The 20016-nt window shown below is 54.1% G+C and overlaps 6 protein-coding genes across 6 annotated transcripts; 4 read left to right on the plus strand and 2 right to left on the minus strand.

Annotated features, from left to right (window-relative positions):
- Positions 1-528: 528 nt before the first annotated feature.
- On the plus strand, positions 529-1969 carry N656DRAFT_50574 (uncharacterized protein). The gene is made up of 2 exons (XM_064809875.1): positions 529-1613; positions 1781-1969. The coding sequence occupies exon 1, from the start codon at positions 959-961 to the stop codon at positions 1550-1552; it is 594 nt and encodes a 197-aa protein (XP_064675188.1). The 5' UTR covers positions 529-958; the 3' UTR covers positions 1553-1613; positions 1781-1969.
- On the plus strand, positions 1964-4074 carry N656DRAFT_773778 (IMP-specific 5-nucleotidase). Its single transcript, XM_064814129.1, has 4 exons — positions 1964-2228; positions 2299-2334; positions 2515-2676; positions 2748-4074. The coding sequence occupies exons 1-4, from the start codon at positions 2204-2206 to the stop codon at positions 3812-3814; spliced, it is 1290 nt and encodes a 429-aa protein (XP_064675189.1). The 5' UTR covers positions 1964-2203; the 3' UTR covers positions 3815-4074.
- N656DRAFT_50630 (uncharacterized protein) lies at positions 3878-4392 on the minus strand. The gene has a single exon (XM_064809880.1). It carries the CDS (start codon positions 4248-4250, stop codon positions 3942-3944), a length of 309 nt encoding a protein of 102 aa, XP_064675190.1. The 5' UTR covers positions 4251-4392; the 3' UTR covers positions 3878-3941.
- Positions 4393-4534: 142 nt separating this feature from the next.
- On the minus strand, positions 4535-6301 carry N656DRAFT_764804 (uncharacterized protein; the record flags this gene model as incomplete). The annotated part of the gene is made up of 1 exon (XM_064813356.1): positions 4535-6301. The coding sequence occupies one exon, from the start codon at positions 6299-6301 to the stop codon at positions 4535-4537; it is 1767 nt and encodes a 588-aa protein (XP_064675191.1).
- Positions 6302-9391: 3090 nt separating this feature from the next.
- On the plus strand, positions 9392-10211 carry N656DRAFT_773782 (uncharacterized protein). The gene is made up of 2 exons (XM_064814130.1): positions 9392-10029; positions 10092-10211. The coding sequence occupies exon 1, from the start codon at positions 9843-9845 to the stop codon at positions 10005-10007; it is 165 nt and encodes a 54-aa protein (XP_064675192.1). The 5' UTR covers positions 9392-9842; the 3' UTR covers positions 10008-10029; positions 10092-10211.
- A 6692-nt stretch (positions 10212-16903) lies between these two features.
- N656DRAFT_699367 (kinase-like protein) lies at positions 16904-19228 on the plus strand (the record flags this gene model as incomplete). Its single annotated transcript, XM_064810781.1, has 2 exons — positions 16904-16952; positions 17118-19228. The coding sequence occupies 2 exons, from the start codon at positions 16904-16906 to the stop codon at positions 19226-19228; spliced, it is 2160 nt and encodes a 719-aa protein (XP_064675193.1).
- Positions 19229-20016: the final 788 nt, after the last annotated feature.

Genomic DNA, 20016 nt, shown 5'->3' on the forward strand with positions numbered 1-20016 from the left:
GCCAGCTGTCCGGACTTATCTGCCGATTTCAAGGAACCAGCCGAGCCAGGTCCGATCGAATCTCTGGGGAAGAGCAGAAATTCCAGAATTATTGCCATGCTGCGTCGTCAATACACAGGATGACAAAACGCTATAATCCCTCGGCTCTGGGGTGAAGATAAGGACAACCCACAAGCCATGATCGCCCCGTCCCGCGTCCACGTCTGCGGTCTGAGGCCGTGAATCGAGATACTTCTCGGTAGGTAATAAGTGGCGTCTGCAGCGTCTGCGGGAGAAATTAGACGCATAAGGCGTTCCGCTTCATGTTTCCAGATATCTGTGTTGGTGTTGACGGGCATTTTGCTCGTGAGCCGTCCTCAATCAGGCATACGAGAAGATGCCATTCAGCCTGTCCTCTGGGTTTCGCCGTCTATTATTGGTCCGTGGTGTAGAAGTCCATCAAGCGGCCTGACAGCGAGGGGTAAATGCCTCTCGGTGCTTAATGGTGTCACTAATCTCTCGTACCAGGACAGAAGTACTGGCTCCATGACGGTTAATCATGACCGTTAAGCACCTCCGTACACCGCAATACCCCCGATAGGCCATCCTTGGGTAGCATTGGGAGGGGACAACTAGAGGAGACAATAAATAGAAACCGAGTTCAACCGGCGATCCCATAGAGGAGGCAGGTATGACTCCGGAGAATCTGGAGATTCTCCCGGAACGGCCCGTGAGCCAGGGTAGACACGGAAATCGCGTATTGCGGGCGACGGCCTTGACAACCCCTGGGATCTATATATACCGGCCGCCTCCGTACCCACTTGGGAGCAGTAGCGAGAAGCACGACAAGCACAAGGCAGACCCCCTGAACCGCCCTTGGACTTCCAGGTATACAGTACTACCGCTGAGCCCACCGAATAATCACGACGAGATCTGCTAACGCGGAGCCCCGCAGCAAGCAAGGCGAAAACCCAACAACATGAAGGCCGTCGTCGCAGCCCTGTTCAGCCTCATCAGCCTCGCGCTGGCGCAGGGACCACCAGCGTCGTGCCCGACGGCGACGCGCACGATCCAGAACCGCGGGTGCCGCAACGAGTGCCCGCTGAGCGACTGCGCCTTCCGGAGCACAATCCGCAACCCATGCGGGTGCCCGTCGACCGTGCCCACGGCGACGCTCATTGCGCCCTGCGAGGCCGAGTGCCCGTACCAAGGGTGCGAGATTGAATTCCGCACCAGTGCGCTCCCCTGCGCAGCCACAAGCACCAGCACCCGTAGATGGCCGCCGCGGCCGACGACGACGACATCGACGTCAACTACGCCGACGGGCATCATCACCAGCATCGTCACGCTGCCGCCCCGGACGAGCAGCACGCCATGCCCAAAGATAACGCGCACCACTAGCCCGGAGGGGTGCCCGGCCATCCGCTGCCCCGTGCCGACCTGCCGCGCGACGTCCAGCCTCGTGATCCCCTGCGGCTGTCAACCCTCCACGGTGCTGTACGTCAAGGGCTGCGAGACGGCATGCCCCGACGGGTGTCTGACGCGTACCGAGACGATTAGTAGGCTTTGTTAATGTCGATGGAGGAGGATCAATGTCGGAGGGATGGATGATGAATGGATGGATGGGTGTCTAGGTTGGATTTTTGAATTAAAACATTATTCTTTTCTTCTTGGTGCTCCCCCTTGATTGAGTCGAATTTCTCTTGCATCGATGTGTCGAGGTTCCCGGTCCATGTCCATGGTCAGGCACACACACTGGGACTCCAGAGTTACGGCCAAGACCGTTAACTGACCCGGCCAGGCCCAACCGGAGGGTGCCGATCTGCGTGACCCCACGCTCCCTGCCAAGACCTCAACCCCACCGCAACTCTCACGGCTCTGATTGGAGAGTGTGGTGCGGGAGTGCCCCTGTGACATCATATTACGACGCCTATTGGTGGCCTCGTGGTAGCGTACGACAGCCTCCTCAACAAACGGAAGTCCACAGGGAAGCCCGGGAGCTTTATCAACCGACACATATTATCTGTACGGCATGGTAGCTTCGCTCTGCAATTGGGTTTCTTTGAGGAAGCGGTGACGGCGGGTTGTTGGAAAAGGAAACTGTCCTCCTTTATATAAAAACCACGAAAATATCAGCTTTCACCAGCGTGTTCTCGGCCTGCCTAGTAATTGAATATCGAGCTCACAAAGCGCCTACCTTAGGTGATCAATTCCACCATCCACCATGACCACAAGATACCGTGTTGAGTGTTAGTGCTTCACCCATCCTCTTTCCGTATTCGGCACCACTATGCATCTCAAAGCTAAACGCAAAGCCAGACGCCCTCAAATCTCACCGGCGAGACCAGTTTATAGGTGAATAATAGTAAAGCCGCTTTTCACCACCCACCTTCCTATCACCCAGCTTTCGATGCCGACCTTCGGAGACAGAGTAGTCTCTTAATAATCACTCACTCACCTGGACTCGACTACGGTCCATATTCCACAGCGATGTCTTCAATCAATGGGGTTCTGCTGCTGACCAGGGACACGCAGAATGGATCAAAGGGCTGCTAGCCGTCCCCTTCGTCCTCTACTCCCAGCCGCACGGCGTCTTCGAAGGGCAGGGCATGAGCAGTCTATCTGAGACACGCGAGGAGGCCCACCGGAGATACAGCGAGATTCTCCGCGATGTCGAGGTGATGATTGACGACCACAGTACGTAATCTAACCCCCCTACCATCCCATCGGAGAGTGAGAGGGCGAGCCTGAATCTGACCTTGCTACAGTCGCGATGCAAAATGACCTGGAAAACCCCTTCCCCTCAAAACTCAAACTCCTAGTGCCCAGCATCGGGCCATTCTTCACGCGACTGCCGCTGGAAGCGGCCTTCAAGTTCCAGGACCGGAAGCGCTACATTTCGTCGCGGCGCTTCGTGTCGCCCTCGTTCAACGACGTCCGCCTGATCCTCAACTCGGCCCAGATGATGGCCGTGACCACGTACGGCACCCTACAGCTGGCCACTTTCGACGGTGACGTGACGCTGTACGACGACGGGCAGAGCCTGGAACCCTCCAGCCCCGTCGTGCCCCGCTTACTCGACCTGTTACGCAAGAACGTCAAAATCGGCATCGTCACAGCCGCCGGCTACACCACGGCAGACCGCTACTACGCCCGGCTGCACGGCCTGCTCGATGCGCTGGCCGACAGCGCCGACCTGACCCCGGCCCAAAAGCAGTCGCTCGTCATCATGGGCGGCGAGGCCAACTACCTGTTCGCCTTCTCCCCGTCATCCCCGCACCTTCTCGAGCCCGTGGCCCGCGAGCGGTGGCTGACGCCCGAGATGGCGGCGTGGGACGAGCGGGACATTGCGCAGGTGCTCGACGTGGCTGAGGCGGCGCTCCGCGACTGCATCAAGACGCTCAACCTGCCCGCGACACTCATGCGGAAAGATCGCGCCGTGGGCATCGTCCCGTTCCCTCCCGACACGCGCATCCCGCGCGAGTCGCTGGAGGAGACGGTGCTTGTGGTGCAAAAGACGCTCGAGCTCAGCCCCGCGGGCCGCGCCCGCCGCGTGCCCTTTTGCGCCTTCAACGGCGGGCGCGACGTCTTTGTCGACATTGGCGACAAGAGCTGGGGCGTCACCGTGTGCCAGCGCTGGTTCAGCCGCGGCGGCGTCCCGGGTGGCATCATCAAGGGCGATAATACCCTCCATGTAGGCGACCAGTTTCTCAGCGCGGGCGCCAATGATTTCCGCGCGAGGAGCGTCGGAACTACGGCCTGGATAGCGAGTCCGGCCGAGACGGTCGAGTTGCTGGACGAGCTGGCCGAGTTGATGGGGAAGAAGATGTCTTGATCCTTCTGTATGCCAAGAGAGCGCAAGCAGCAGGAAAAGCTGGAAGATTGTGTGATTGACAGGCGCACGGTCAGCTTCTCGTGTTGAGGTATCAGGAGTTACAGAGGAACGTCTGGCCTTGTCGGGATTAGCTCAAACTAGTTATATAATAACCGCAGTGACGCCTCCTCCGCAGCCCCGCTGCTTCGCCGGTTAACCCAACCTCTCCTAGTGCAGGATGTATATAGATTTTGCAAGGTTGATTTTCAGAGTGTAGCCTGATCCCGGGTAACGATGCCGCCTCTTCTCTCATAAAGGAAGCTCTGTAACGACTCGCAACCTCCGTATTGGAGACAATATGAATTTGTGCCGCCCAAACAGCAGTCACTAAGAAAAAAGGGGTATTGATGCTGTACAAAAATTTAGAAGATGAAAGGAAAGAGAGGCCAGGAGTCATCCTGGAAGACTTTGATTAACCCTTCCGTTTTCGCCCAAAGAGCAGTCCTATCCGCCTCTAATGTCATATTCCAACCCAGCCGGTCCATGCAAGCCTCCCAACACCTCCGGTCCTGAAGAGCCGCTGTACAATTGTTGCTTCGTGAATCCATAAACACACACAATTTCAAACCAAGCCGCTAGATGAGTCCAGCCTGAGAGTGGGTATTTGCAAGAACAAAAGAAAAAAGAGTAAGTGAGGGGGTAAAAGAACCCCCAGAGCCAGAAATCAGACAGAAATTAAACTCAGTTCGCTTGCTTGGCGGCCAACCTATTGGGGCACTTGATCTCGCCAAAAGGGGCTCCAAAATTCATGGGCCGCCTAAGCCGCAACGGAACGTCTACAGCCGCTTCGTCCTCGTCATCGCTTTTCGAGCTATCCTCGTCGATTGCGGGTTCGGCATCATCAACAGCAATAGCGCCGTCGCCTTGGGCATCCTTCAAGACGGCAGGCAAAGCCGCCTTGTCGTCCTTTGAGACCTCTTCCAGCTTGTCCGACAGCTTCTGGAAAAAGATCTCGTCGTTCGCGGGCATATTCCGGACCATGAGCGGGCCTTTCAGTCTACGGTCCTCGCTGGGCTCAAAGATCTCTTCGGGATGGCCGTCAACCACTTCTTGCCCATTCCGGCCTGGAAATGCCGGGTGTGGTTCCGCAGCGTGTGCCGAGGCATCATTGGCTGCTGCATCTTCGCTGGCTGCTGCACCGTCCTCTTGCTGCATGGTTGGGGTGCTAGAACCGTCATCGCTGCTGCTGGCAGTCGCTATGCCTGTCGGCAGCAGAGAAAGAGAATGGCTCGGCGTATGGCCGGCATGCATGGTGAGCCGGGCCGACTCGTTCGCTGCCAACACCTGCAGCGTCTCCTTCTTTGTCCCTGGCTTGATCTTGACCGGGTCAAGACCTGTCGGCGAGACGACCGAGCTGCCGTTTTCTTTCGGTGGGCTAGCTGACGGAGGATCGGTAAAAGTGGGCTTGGTGATGGCGGAAACTTTGATGGGAATGCCTTCCAGCGCTGGGTCAATGTCCTGCACATCCACCAGACGCGTGCGCCCGGGCTCGGACGCGGATTCAGACACTATGCTCGGAACTAAAAAGTCGGGAACCGTGTTGTTGGGCGCACCGGGCGCCGTGCCGGAAGGGGACTTCATGCTGGTTGAGGAGATCGGAAAATGTTGATGTGGAGGCGGATCTCTGCTAGGAAGGACGAATCCGCCGCCGTTGGCAGTTGAGAAAGTATTTATACGTGAAGGCTGTGCGCTCGTTTGGCTCTGGGGTGAAGTTGAGGAGCCTCCGCCGCGGAGCGGAGGGCTAGACAGGTACCCAGCTGTGGACGATTGGAAGGCGCCGTTGGTGGCCGCTCGGGGGCTGCTTCCACTAAGCGCTATGACCTGGCGTTGGAGCCGGTCGATTTCCTGCAACAGCCGCGTCTTCTCGGCTTCCCATTCGGCCCTTTCCTCCTCCATCAAAGCACGCTCCTCCTTGTAAACCTCCTCGGCCCGTTCTCGATTTGCTTCAAGATACTTGCGCTCTGCCTCCCATGCCTCCCGTATCTGGCGGTTTTGTTGGGCCAGGCGCCGAACTATAGCAGACTCTGGCGAATTGTATTGTGGAGAAATTACGGGACTCGAATCGGCAATACTAGGACCGCCGACTCGTTCCAACGCCCGGGTCGGCCGCTCGCCGTTACTGGATGCGACTGGCGGTGCTTTACTGTTTCCGGCTTTGGGCGGAAGGCTGGTCGAACGGCGCTGCGCGACCGGGAGCAAGTAGGTCGGAAATGGCCCTCGCACGCCAGGAGAAAGCGGTGAGTAGACTTGGTTCGATCTAGAGCCCGTGGCGGGTGCGCCGTTGAGCGATGTATGGATGGCAGATGCCATGTGGTCGAAACATCCCACGGTCCCTCTTGGCAAGGTCAAAGGCGAAATAGCGGACGATGAGTTGCCGGTGACGGCATAGAACGGAAAGTGGGCATCGGTTTTCAGCGGGCCCTCGGGCAGCTTTGTCACGGCAGACATTTGCGCGAAGGCTGCTGTTGATCGAATTTCATATGGGCTTGGTGCGAATTACCATGCTAGGGCCGCAACCACGGCAGCTGGCAATTTTATATTGATGTCATCCCCCGGTCAAGTTCGGACGGCGTGTTAACGCCTCGGCTCAATAACTAAGGTAGCTAGCGACTGGGGCGCTTTCAGATCTTTTGTTTAGGCGGTTTGTCGGAGGGCTGCCCGAAGTGGAGAAACCATGTGTTTTGCGGAGGTTGGAGAGGGTTTCAGACGATGGAGAGGACACGCATAAGCCAGAAGAAGAAAGCGCCCGTCGTTGAGGAGCAAACCATGCGGCGCAGGCACAAGTTTTGGCCGGACCAAAGTAACATTTTAAGTGCCTGGGCCCTTGTGACGAGATGCACAGGCGGAAAAGACGGGCGGGCCAGCCGGCATTGCCTGGTCCGTTTCCCACTCGGGCAGCAGCCTCAATAACTAAGGTAACGTTGGTCCCAAAGCCTACCCAAATTACGGTGTCTGGTATGCACGGAAATGCAGATATGGATCCGACTGTTTCCAGTTTCCACCTTGGTACATAAAAATCCGCCATCATGGATGGCACATATTTCAGCTGGTAATTTTCGGCCAGCAAAGATTTGGACAAGAAATGCTGCGCGTTCACGAACAAGAGAAGCACAAGAGCTTCATGAACGCACTGCAGAAGGCGGTGGGCGTTTAGTCCGCCGTAGCTACCTTGGCCTGACGTTAAAAAGAGCGCGTGAGGCGGGTCAGGCGAGGCCTTTCCGTTTTCAATGCGACGTTGGGCGTCCCAGTCAGAACCCACCCACGGACCCTGCAGGAAGCCTCCCGACGATGCGCTGGCACCACCAGCTCGGTTCAACTCTGCGCTCTAGCAGTGGGGTAGAGCAGCAGCGTTTGTCAGAGATTTTGTTCTCATGCCTTTCCAATAATTTGGATCATCATCACTCAAATTTGCCATGATACTGTACACCGGAAAAGTCACTTATTATTCTCCAATGCCGTGTCTGTCGAATGCCGATGTGATCGATAGACCAACATTCGGCAACCTGGGTTGTATCCCCATGGAGCTTACCCTTTCAGGGTCCAAAGAACCCCTGGAAGACCCTTCTTGGCAAATTCGGGATGGATCTCAAGTGCGGAGTAAGAAAAACGTTACGAGGGTACCAGGAATGTATGCCTCGCAGATACCCGGCCGTTTTCGGCAGAAGGTCGGGCAGCTCCTTCGCAACAAAATGCCAAAGGAGGTTCTACGTAACCGTACCTGTTGTAAGTTGGAAACCATGAGAGAGCAGAGCTGGGTGCAGCAACGAGAGGTTTGCAATAATCCCTGCTTATATCTCCTGATGGACTAGGTTTGTGCATCCCGTACCTAGGTGTCATAGCGTTCAGCCTGGAGGGCTGCCACATCCATGTCACCGGCAAGCGCTTCCGTAACCCAATTCGCCGCGGAGCCGGCGCCACCTCCAGAGAAGAAGCATTTACACGTGTACATACAAGCACTTCACATTTTCGACCCGGCATCAAGTTAGGAGAGGTATGTATATGGTCCTCTCCGGATGGTCAAATCAAGGTAATGCAATTGACGGTCGAAAGAGTTTAGTCTAGCCTTCCTCGGGGGCTGTAATCCGACACATCTTTGGCTCGATTTCTTCCAAGTTCTGTATAAGTCGCTCTACAATACTAACGTTTCAGCTAATATGCTTTGAAAGAATTGCTGTCACGGCCGCCATTGTCTCGTGCACCGTCTTTGCTCACCTCCCGGAGGGTTCTCGCTGCCATTGACGCCAGCAGGCCCCTGGAGATTGAGGGGAAGGAGGCACTCTCGCCCGGCGAGTGTTCGTACATCACAAAAGAATGTGACGAGTGTTTCCGAGTCTGAACGGCCAAGCGCACAGGGAGACCTCGAGGCTTTCCCTGGTCTCTCGTCTTCATCTTGTTCCACGGTTCATCACCTGACAAGAGAGCTCCAAGCTGCTGCTCGTTGTATTCTTCTTCTTCGTGTTGCGAAGCTCGGAGGCAGTCATATTTCTGCCTCTAAGCGCTCTCCTTAAGCACATTACCAAGTGAGCCACATGCCCAAGCAAGACATGGCAAGCCGAGGCTTTGTGTCTCAGACATGGTGAGTGACCCTACGTTGACCTTGTTTTTGACATTGTCCCTGGATATGTCATGATGGCAAATAGGCTGCGGTCGATCCCAGCGTATCTGCGGCTCTGATTCACGTGGCTATTCTGTGTAATACTATGGGTATCTAATTCTCCGACGTCTCACAGCCGATTTGGTCGTGATACCGCATCGGCAATGTTGCTTTCAAGGGAAGGTAGACGGCCCTAGGAGGTAGCACCGTCGGACAATAACGCCTGTCTGACTTGAAGTATGCTTTGCTGTCACAGATGCTGGGATACTATACTGCACACCTCAGCCAGAACCGGCCTCAACCGTCCTTTGGAGGGTTTGAGTGAGACAACATATTGCACTCAAGTCCAAGGGGTGATCATTCGTCAATGAACCGGAGCAAAGAGCCCGGGATACCGAAGTAGCGAATACAATCTCAGAAAGAGTCCCAGAAATTGAGATGATGGCGTGCAGCAATGTATAACCACCTGGTTAAGCACTCACCAAAGGGTCACAAACTACAAAGCACCTGACGTCCATGTTGTGAGCCGTATCCTAGGCCAGTACGGACCTCGATGTGCTTCGTCAGGCACCGATTGAGATAGTCCAAGTCTTCGAGAGCAACAATCGTCCCCGTTACGACCAGTCAGCTCCAGTCTGACGCTAGACAGGAGCACCTGATACTAGAGATGCCCTCCATTGGACGGAGCTGGAGGGAGATGACTTTACAACTTCTCCTGTATATAGTCGTACTTGTGATAGCTCTTGAGCGCTGGCATTGCGTATCCTCGGTACTATAGTAGATGGGCAGAATTACATTGCCAGGCAAAATACCGCACAACGTTTATGCCATGACACACCATCGAGTGTGATTGATGCCACCTGAGTCGAGCGTTGGTGATGCATCACGAGCGGTAACAACACGGGGCGGTGACATTGAATTCACTTCCGTGATAGATACCTGACCGTCTTACAACCGTGATTACAGACCCGGCTCAATGAATCAAGCCAGGATCCCGAGAAATGACAATTGATTCGGCTTTATGATGATATATATAACATCGTGGTGGCGGAAGGGGTGTTGTTTAAGTGAGGATAGAACCCCTTTTTGCATGGACTCGGGAGAAATGGAGACAGTTGACACATAGAAAGCGAGATCAAACTGCAAAGTACATTCCATGCAAACTCAGTTAAGTCTTCCAGTCCTCTTACTCGTGATTCGACCGTATATCCCTCCTCCAAAACAGGGCAGCGAGGGCTATTGCAGATGGCTCCCTTCATGTTCTCATCAGGCCAGACGGGCTAGCCTTATGGACCTGAGGACGGCGAGGAGAGTGGGATGGAACAACAGGCTGGAGGGCCACAGGTTCCTGGAATAAAACCACCGTTCAAGATTCCAGCCTAACTTCCCAATTGTATGGCCAAATCCCCAGTTAAGAGGCCCAAAAGTATAGTTAAGGAGAGTTGGGTGGCCTTTGGTTACGGTATAGGTGGCGTTGTCATCACTTTGGGCATCATGATCTGGGTACCCCTTTCTCGAATCTCCGCTCGAATCCCAAGTATTTCCCTTATCACCCGCTGAACAGAAGCCCACGTGGCGAGGCCTGAGACACGACAGCCGGGGCGTTGGATGGCGACGATCTTGAGATCAATTGTGGCAACGTACTGTACCTGTAAACAATGTGATCCCCGGCCCTTGACTCTGTGCTTTCCAGTGGCCATGCGCCATCTGTGCCGTACCTGAAGGCTCCTGAACGGAAGTATATACTGTACGTGTATATCAAGTGTTTGCGCAGCGCTTCAGGGGAAAGAAAAGGCCGACATCCGGTCTTTCTGCGCCACTCGGCTGGCGTCATAAAAAGGACCGAGATCAGGAAAAGGGGGACGCTCCATTTCGTTCATGACCAGGCGGATTTAGGTAAGGGTACCTTGTGTAGTGAAAGGAATCATCAAAGGTTCGGCCAAAGACCGGTCTGGCTTGAGCATCGGGTCCATCGGGAATCGCGCTCCCCATCTCCGGATGTCTCCACAGTCATTTGTGCTCGAAACGCACCAACCTCAACTTAAAATCCCGAAAGCCGGGCCTTCTCCCCACATGATTCCGCGCTGATGCATGTCAGTCAAACAATGTGAAGCGCCGTTGGATTGCCGGCCCCGGAAAACCGGCACGGCCGGGACCAGGAAAGGGATTCGGGCTTGGGGGGGGGGGGGCAGGAATAACCTGACGGCCCGTTTCGTTGGAGGACGTCGGCGTTGCCCCAGGAGGCAGACCGGGACCCCTCGTCTCATGGCGTTTTGTTGGTCCAAAGCCAGTCATGTGGCGGCCATTTTCCACGGCGAGCAGCATTGTTGCCATTCATCTGGGATTCGGCTTACGGCATCGTCGGGTTACCCTGTGAAGCTGTTTCCGGCCGACACTTCGCCGAGTGTTTGACCGGTTGCACCGTCATATGATTGGGTGAATATTTCATGTTAGTCTTAAGGTAACCGGCCATGTCTTTACCTTCCTTACCCCAAATCGGATTGGTGCCTGTTGGGTTGAGAAATCCGTCTTCCTTGACGTAAACGATCCACGGTTCGAAGTTGCAAATGTGTGCCTTGCTTGGGTAGTCATCGTCGATCCCTCAATTTGGTGATTTGGTGCGTGCCCGGCTTCAGCCCAGTCAGAGCGCATACGTAACCGAGGCGTGACGTTGGATACACAAATACACTACTACATTGTATAGCAGGCGAAAATGTTACACCTAGGAACAGCGTCGAACTTTTGTTGGCTGACAGGCAGGCTCAGGCTAGTGTAGTCGTGACATTGCTTTACTAGTCATCGATATTTGATACTATCTTACCTAGGATAAGTAATCATTCTAACTACATATAATTGTACATACAGTACTGTGGTAAGGTAGAGCGAAAGGTGTATGAAATGCAGCTGAGCGTGTTGTAAGTACACTACTGTACGGTAGAATACAGTGCAAAGTACTGCAAGATACATTCGCAACTCCACGCATCGTATACGACTTCAAATGCGACAGTAGCTACACTATGCGGGATTTTCTCGACGCCGCTCTTCTTGAGCGACGTATGTATCATGCAGTGTTGGAGGTGTTATACACGTATGGCGAGTGTCCCATATTTCTTCGGGCTATATATTGAGAATTCGAGGAGTTTAAGCAATTGTACATACTTTATCAAGACTGCACTTCATTGTCCCTGGTGAAGTCTGCAAACCAGACCAAGCTCTCGGTATGATTTGGAAAGCCATTCGCGGCCCGCTGAGAAAAGGAGCCTGCCGTCGTGTGAGGAATTGCTGAAAAGAGGATCCCAGCCCGCGTTTGTCTGGATCGTCTTCGCCCTGCGCCCGTCTTTTGTCAAGGCGCTCGGGCTGCAGCCAACATGGGACTCGTCCCACACCGCTTCTTGAGCCACCAGTTCCATCATCCGCCCGGGGCCTGTCGCGTGCCTCGTAATCGAGTGTGCTTAAAGCTCGTAAAACCCTGCATTGCCTTGGCAATCTTCATGCCAAAGCATCAACACTGCGCTTGCATTTGCGATGGCCATGTCTTCCCGTTTTGTAGAACTCGAAAGAGGCTGATGCTAGCAGCAATTCGGTGTTGAATACGGGTGTCAATAATTCAATACAATACATACAATACGACACACATCGAAGTTTGTATGCTACTACATAACGTTGCATCAAGATGGGCCAAGCTGGAGTAGTGTGGGGAAGAGGGGAAACAAGCAATACGGCGTAACGTTATCTGGGGATCATTGCTTGGCGCGGTCTCTGAGTGTGCCTCCTTTCAACTTGTATGCTCCCTCGTACACTACACTACATACACTACCTAAGCTGCTGAGGTAGGTATGTACCTACTGAACTCCTCCATAATTTGACACAAACACCTCACGAAACACTCCAGCAGGTGAGACGGACAAACAGGATGCCGAGACGGGAGATCGCGTTGCCAAGACCGTCTGGAGACCAACTCGTTGCGGTGCAAGGCTCCGGCCACCTCGACACTACAGTCACAATAACCCATGGAAGGATATTAGATGGGTCGCATACATATATCAAGAATGAAGACTAGACACTTGTAGTCAATCTGCTCACTTCATATCCAGATGTACTACTCACCGGTTGATATATCTATACCTTGAGATTCGAGAAGAGTGATCATGTTACACTACACATCGATTACTGAATATAGGTAAAAATACGGAGGTTGGGGCCAAAAGTATTCACCACCTTCCTCTTGCCAAGAATGCCAAGTCCCAGGATACAGTAAGGTTCGCACAGTCACGGCCAGCCACCTATAACGAGCCACTGTATCGCACAATAGTATGCCCATTTACAGGGCCAATTACAGGGCAGCTTCAGTACCCACTCCAGTGAGATCTGCGAGGGAACGCTATTCCCAAAGAAAATACAGTGTGTCTCCCTTCTCTCCGGCTTCTCACACGTAGACAGGCTTGGCACTAGCAGGAGAGTGGTGAATACTTTTGGCCCCAACCTCCGTACCTACCTTCCCTAGAGTTCACCCCTTGTTTGTTTGTTAGCGCGGGACTCCCGACAGGGGTTCTTGTCCAGAAATCAGAGAAATGCTTCTCAGCAGCCAGATAGATTGACTCAATACAGGAAAAAAGAGTATCTAGCAATACTCAAGGAGACTATTTTCTTCAGAGCGTTATTTCCATAGGAAAATTGGGCGTTTTGATGTTGAAATTGAAATCTGAGGGCTGACCCTGGTCTTGAAGTCAGGCGCTAACGAACAAACAAGGGGGGTACTGTAGATACAGACGCATACACACACAGAAACATAAGACAGTCGGAAAAGCCTACACGAGTTGGCCAACACGCGTTGTTGCCGGTTGATGACCCCGACGGCCGATTGGGGGGATTGGTAAAATTTAGCGATGTAATCAACCTTATTAGTGGAGGAAAATGGTAGCGAACGTGGGGGCAGTAGGTAGTTCCGTACAGTATTGTATGTACAATACCTCACATTACATACTAGCAGCTCGGTAAGATACATCCATGGTTACCATATCTTAGCCGACAGCGATACAGATGACTTTTCAGCCAGCTAACAGCGCCAGCAGCAGAGAAGATTCTTCTTACAGCGCAATCCGAACGCTTCAGAGTCTCAAGACTTGAATCTTAAACAAATGGTTTTGAGTATCTCAACTGGGGCGCTTGAGCGGACGATGAGCCTGATGACGGACGCCGAGACCTTGGCAACGGCTAATGCTGCTGAGTCCCTGGCATGCCACCAGGCCAAGGAACGCCATAGCCGCAGGTGATCGCAGCCAACGAGCGTACTGTAGTGTATTTACAGTACGTATGGTAAACCATGATTGAGACTTTTCACTTAGTTCTATAAAGCCCAAAGGATCACTGCAAACCACGAAAGTTTAACAGACGCCTAGGTGCCTATTAAGGTGAATATGGAACGATTGGATTGAGCAGCTTATGAATTGATGATAAACCCTGGCACGCTATACAGACTGTATGCGCATACACATAGCTCGCAGGACTTCCGTATCTGTGTTTTCCGCCAACCGAGGAGAATTGCTCAATGTGAACCCTTGGATCAGGATCGGATCGGGAAACCCCACGCGAGCAATGACAAACCACGTCGCCCTCGATTCGCTCTGCTTGGTTTCAGACAAACCGCATCTAATCCATCTCGCTCCTATATGAATATTGTTTCGCTAGACATCGGTGCGGTACAAAAAACCAAGGCTGTAATGGAAATACCTGCTTTCATACACACTGCATCGGGCTAACATGCTGCCTAATGCTAGGAAAGCTGGTCCAGGGCTGTGTATTCTGTACTAGGTATTGTACTGTACTTACATTGTACGAATATCCTGCGAATTGAATGTAAGGTAAGCAAGGTGAGCCCACCGCTTGTCGTCACTGCGTCACTTTGGAAAAAGACCACTACTAGTAATGGCGTGCTGTGAACGAATCAGAGCGTACGTCGGCTGTACTATACAGTATTATACCGTACTTCAAGCATGAAGTCGTAACTATCCGTACTGGAAACGCTTTTGAAATGCCACCGCTCGAGGAAAAGAGCAAAATGCGAGAGCACGGAGCGGCACACATAAGAAGCCGATCGGACAGACACTTCTCACTCAGAGGCATTGTTGCACGATCATCGCGCTTTCACAGAAGCCGAGTCGGACGGGACATTGCCACATATTTCTCGGCGGGCTTGGTGGGTCTTGGCGGCGAGAACGATAGGACGCATCTCAGAGCCGAGCCGGCCAAGAATCGACCGGCTGCTCCGACACCACGGGAAACAGACAGCGCAATAAAGAATCCCACAAACCCCGCAGTTGCATAAATGGCGAGATTCTGTCAGTTGATACATCCAGGCTTCTCCGTCTCCTGAAAGGCATGTCTCCAGTACTCCTGATATTGGATTGCCCGAAGAGCGCCGGTCGTCTGCAAAGACAACCCGTTTGTTCTAGCCAATCAGTTTGCTCCGAAATTGGAGGGGCCCGAATCGGCCCTCTCGGCCTCTCGGCGCTGCCATGGGTGGGGGTGGGCCATCCCACCCTGTCTGATGGTGGACTTAGCTTTGATTGGCCAGATGCCAAGAATGGCAAGGTACTCCGTACCTGGCGTATTAGTGTAGTATACGAAATTACCGACAGTTCAGAATGTTACATGAGCGGCGTTACCTACCTTAGGTACTGTACCACAGTAGTTCAGCCACCTGTAAGGTATGTACTGTACAGTAGGTATCCAAGATCATAGGGGCGGAACCCACTCCGTCGTGGTGATGCGCCGTTTGGAAGTAGCCGGGCTCCAGCAAGTCTACACGTATAAGAAGTATAACGTTCAAACAAGATTTTGACGCGCGAGAGTGATTGTGTCTTGGATTAATAAAGTATCATTGTCATCTTCTGGGGAGTGTGGAGGAAATGGAGCTGCCAAGAAGTTCGTTTGAACTCGTGTCCCTCTCGGCGCTTTTGTCTCCTTCCTTCACACATAACGTTGCAAACAAGTCGACTGGAGCCCCGGCGATCTGGATGTCTGGAAAGCGCCAGCCTAGGTACACCAAGTACCTATCTCAGCAATAGAGAAGCGAACATGGGGACTTCAGTTCAGTGGTAGTTGCTCCTTCTCAAGGTTCACATACGACAGCATGCACCTGTCCCATCAAACCTGGAAGACTTCCAGGTCAGCGGTACAATCAATCAGCTTAATTCCCGGTGCTAACGTGCATAGCAGGGCAATTTTTGTAGGTTGGTCAGATAGTAGTATCGGATACTTCAAGCAGAGAGTGCCTTGTATGTTACACTTTGAGACACCGAGGCTGGGCACAATTTGAACCTAAAAAAGCCTACTAGTACTGGATAGTACTGAATCAATGAAACTGCAACTGTTCCGTTGGCCCAGATTGTATGCGCTAGCAGTGACAATAGTGCAGGTACTGTGCAGTACCACACCCCACCACCCTCCTCGCCCAAATACCCTCGGAACCCTCAGACCCAGACCAGCCAGCCGCTTCTTACACCTCTTACCCGGCGAGGAGGCGAAAAGCAGGCTTCAGGTTTGTGCTAAGTTTTAACCAGCAAATTCCCGCCTCGTCTTTTCTCACAATGATATTATAAACATCCCGCCAGAGGGCGTCTGCTTCCTTCTTTGCTCTTTTCCACGCTCTGCCTCGCCCAAATCGGCACTCCTCGTCGCCAAGAGTGCGCGCTAAGCCAACCGGCATTTGAATACGCAAATCTCGGCCGCTTTTGTGTAGTTCGACAGAACGCCACGCCTCCTACAACTGGGCTACGCAAATCTCGCCTTACACATGAGAGACGCTTGGCAGAGAGCGATTGTCGTCCCAAGAAACGCCGCCGATCAGAGGGAAGCCTGACGCAGCGACGAATCTCCGGGGAGGCCTTTGCGCGGCTTGAGGCGCTATATAATTAGTGCGCTTGTGCCCGTCGCTTGGTTGCCGGCGCTTTGTTGTTGTGGTCTGGTCGTTGTGAAACTTGAAAGCGACAGAGCAGCCAGCTTCCGATTTGGACCCGGTGTACCGGCCTTTCTTTCCGCCATTGCTCTGCGTTATTGCGCAAGGCTTTGAAAGGAGGGTGGTTGCGTACCTTGCATTTACCTGCCTTGTCCAAGGAATTTTTTGGGGGGTTGAGGTGTTTTGTCAGAGGGGACTCATCAGCGTCATCGGCCCCCGCCGATCTGCTCGAGTTCCCAAGAAAAGGCAGTTTTCCGGGCACCTACCTGCAACTTGCGGGCGTGGACCCCTTCTGCCCTTCTTTGTGCCCTCGGCCCCTCGCGCTTCGCTTGCCGAGTGCAGGTGGTCGCCGGCCCTCTGACGTTAGCCCTTTGATTATTCAAGGACCTGAAAGGCTTGTTTGTGTGTGGGTGTGGTAACTGTGGTTCAGGTGTGGGCGTACCGCCCCTGCCCGGCTGCTGCCACCGCCGTCTGCTGACGGTTTATTCCCGTCCAAACCATGGCCGTCTCGGTGCTGGCTGCTGCTGCGACGCAGACCTCTTCTTTAGGTATCTTTGCCCTCCTCAATTTGAGCCATGAGCGGCTTCCCCTTCGTCCTCACTCCCACCTTGAATCTCTCTCTTTGGCTCCTTCTCCTTCTCCCTCGCCTTCTCCCTCCCCCACTTCGTCCGCAACTAGCAAACAAACAGTCGACTCAACTTTTCTCACTCCAGACACGGCGAGCCAATCCGGCTCCAACCAGTCGAGCCTTTCTTCGTCGCCTCGGCAATATCCCACCGACCTGACACACCCCATATTAGAAGAGGGCGATGAGACCGATAGCGAGGCCGTCAATGAACCCGTCACTCCTGTGAGCGGCCGCCAGTCGCAGGACTTTGAGGCCCTCACAAACCAGGACGCGGCGCAGGACCAGCTTGCAGGCCACTTCCGCACCGCGGGGCCAGGCGCCACACCCGTCCCGAAGCCACCCCTTGCTGTTGATACCGCCACCGTTCGGCCGCCAACCGCGCCCGGGAGTCCTGGGTCAACACTTTCCACTTCTCTGCCCGCGTCTACCCCTTTGACGCCCCGTACCGCACCTCCTTCCAGACGCTCGACGTTCGGCTCGAGTTCGAATTTCAAACGGACCATGTCTAGCTTTCTTCGCCGCGTAGGATCACAAGCAGAGAAGCCGGCGCTCGGCCTCCCCGACTCGACGCATAGCGCTACAATGTCCACGCTGAATCTTCCCGAAGCTGCCCAACGAAAGATACCGACGCGGCGTTGGTCCATGAATAGGAGTTCAGCCACTACCCGCTCCAATTCGCCGCCCTCCCCGAGCTCGCCGCTAGAGATGGCTATGAAGACGAGGGAAGAGGCTTCGAAGCCCACTGTGCCCGGGTCGGACGCCTTTTTCAAAAAGGAAAAGCGCAGGGCGACTGGCTTCTCGCTGCGCCCTCGAGCGACTCTAGCCAATGGTAATCGCGGCGGCCCTTCGAGGCAGGAACTGCAGCTCAGGAGGCGTGCGAGTAGCTTTGACTATAAGAAACAGGAGGATGCCGTGTCTGGGGACGCAGAAAAGGCAATTCCCATGGAAAGATCACTGTGGGGCCTGCCTGCGGAGACGGGCACCGGCGTCAAAGCCCGCCGCATGAGCTTGAGCTTGCCCGACGATTTCACCGTCGATGTGGCTGAGCTCACAGCCGAGTTTGAGTACCAACACAAGCTACTAGGCCGTCACGGAAAGCACCTGGGCAAGGGCGCAACGTCAAAGGTCACTCTGATGGTGTCCAAGAACGGCGGCGAGTTGTATGCTGTCAAGGAATTCCGCGGCAAATCATCGAGCGAGACGAAGGAAGAGTACGAGAAGAAAATCAAGTCCGAGTACACCCTTGCGAAGAGTCTGCACCATCCCAACATCGTGGATACCGTACGGCTGTGCATCGACCACGGGCGATGGAACCATGTCATGGAGTATTGCGAGGACGGCGACCTGTTTACGCTGGTGAACAAGAAGTATCTCAAGGGCGAAGACAGGGAAAAGGACCGTCTTTGTATATTCAAGCAGCTGATCAACGGCATCCACTACCTGCACTCCAACGGCATCGCGCACCGCGACATCAAACTCGAGAATCTGCTCATCACCAAGGAATGCCGGCTGAAAATCACGGACTTTGGTGTCTCTGAGGTTTTTTCTGGGATCCACCCGGGGCTTAGGGAGGCGGGCGGACAGTGCGGGAAGAACATGGGCGATGTGCGTCGCTGCGCGCCAGGCATCTGCGGCAGTATGCCCTACATCTCACCCGAAGTGCTCAAGAAGTCGGGCGATTACGACCCACGCGGCCTGGACGTCTGGAGCTCGGCCATTGTGATGGTGAATCTCATCTTTGGGGGCCCTCTATGGCACAGGGCCGAAGTCAACAGCAAAGAAAGCGGGTCGAACTCGGAGACCTATGCCAAACTCGTCCGCGGGTGGGAGAAGTGGAATGGGAGCCATGCGGACTCGGAGATGGCCATCACGGAAGTGGATTATCCCCACGTGTGGGTGTTTGACACGTTTGTCAAACCGCCGGCCCTGCGGCGAGTGCTCCTCCAAATGCTCAACCCGGACCCGGACAAGCGGGCTACGATCGCCCAGGTAGTCAACAACCGATGGGTGAAGAACATTGAGTGCTGCCAGTCGGACAGCTACGACGAGCCCAACGCGGCCACAATGATTGACGCCTCCAAGAAAGCGTGTCAGACGCGTGCGAGTGGGAAAAAGATCTACTGCCACAACCACCTCCCTCCAAAAGAACACGGCACACACTCATTAGGAAAGATGCCAGGGAGCGCGGGCTACTGAGGAAGAGAAGAGGGGCGGTTTTTGCGATCAGACCTGTTTGTAAGGTTTATGACAGGGCAGCGGTTCCTTTCCTTTTTGTCAAAACTGAGGGGGCTTTCTCACAAATCATACAAGGCGTTTGGATGGGCGGCACCGGTGCATCATCTCACAACACGTCATGGGCAGTTTTTCTCACTCTGGGGTCGTATCGGGAGCAATCACCCAGCGTCTCAGCATCGTCCCTTTGTCAAGAATTCTGTTGCTCTTTTTCGAGCCATTTCAGCTTCCCTTCCCCGGTCCTGGTGATGTTGGGAGTGCAAGGACCCAGGAGGACCTAATTGGTCGGCGGCCGGAGCAGGCCGCTCGGTACATATGTTTAATTGTTTGATACATAGATCGGTGACGATGGGGGTTACTTTCTCGAATCGGAGACCTATGCTACGGGAGAATGGCCAGGAAAGATTTGCCAACAAGCTACCCATTGCCGCCATAATGCTCCTTCGCGGTGGCCCGGCTCGAACACATCTACGTTCCACTTTCCCAACGAAACAACGGCAGGTCTCGGATTCTCACTCTTCGCTTGGGTTGGTTGAAAGAGGCCGAGGATTCGGACCAGGGGGTTCCGGCAGGATGGGGCGGGGAGCGCGTAGCTGCAGGGCGCATGCTCGGCTGATTGGGCCCGAGCACACTATCTCTCCGGAAAGCGCAAAAAAGAAGCGCTACACAACAACGACCCCCAACCAACCAGTCAGCCGGCATCCAACCTTGATCGTGCGTTAAATTGAGTTGAGCCGAAATCCTGAACGCGA

Source organism: Canariomyces notabilis (genome assembly GCF_033297395.1).
Source record: "Canariomyces notabilis strain CBS 508.74 unplaced genomic scaffold N656scaffold_1, whole genome shotgun sequence".
NCBI classification, from domain to species: Eukaryota; Fungi; Ascomycota; class Sordariomycetes; order Sordariales; family Chaetomiaceae; genus Canariomyces; species Canariomyces notabilis.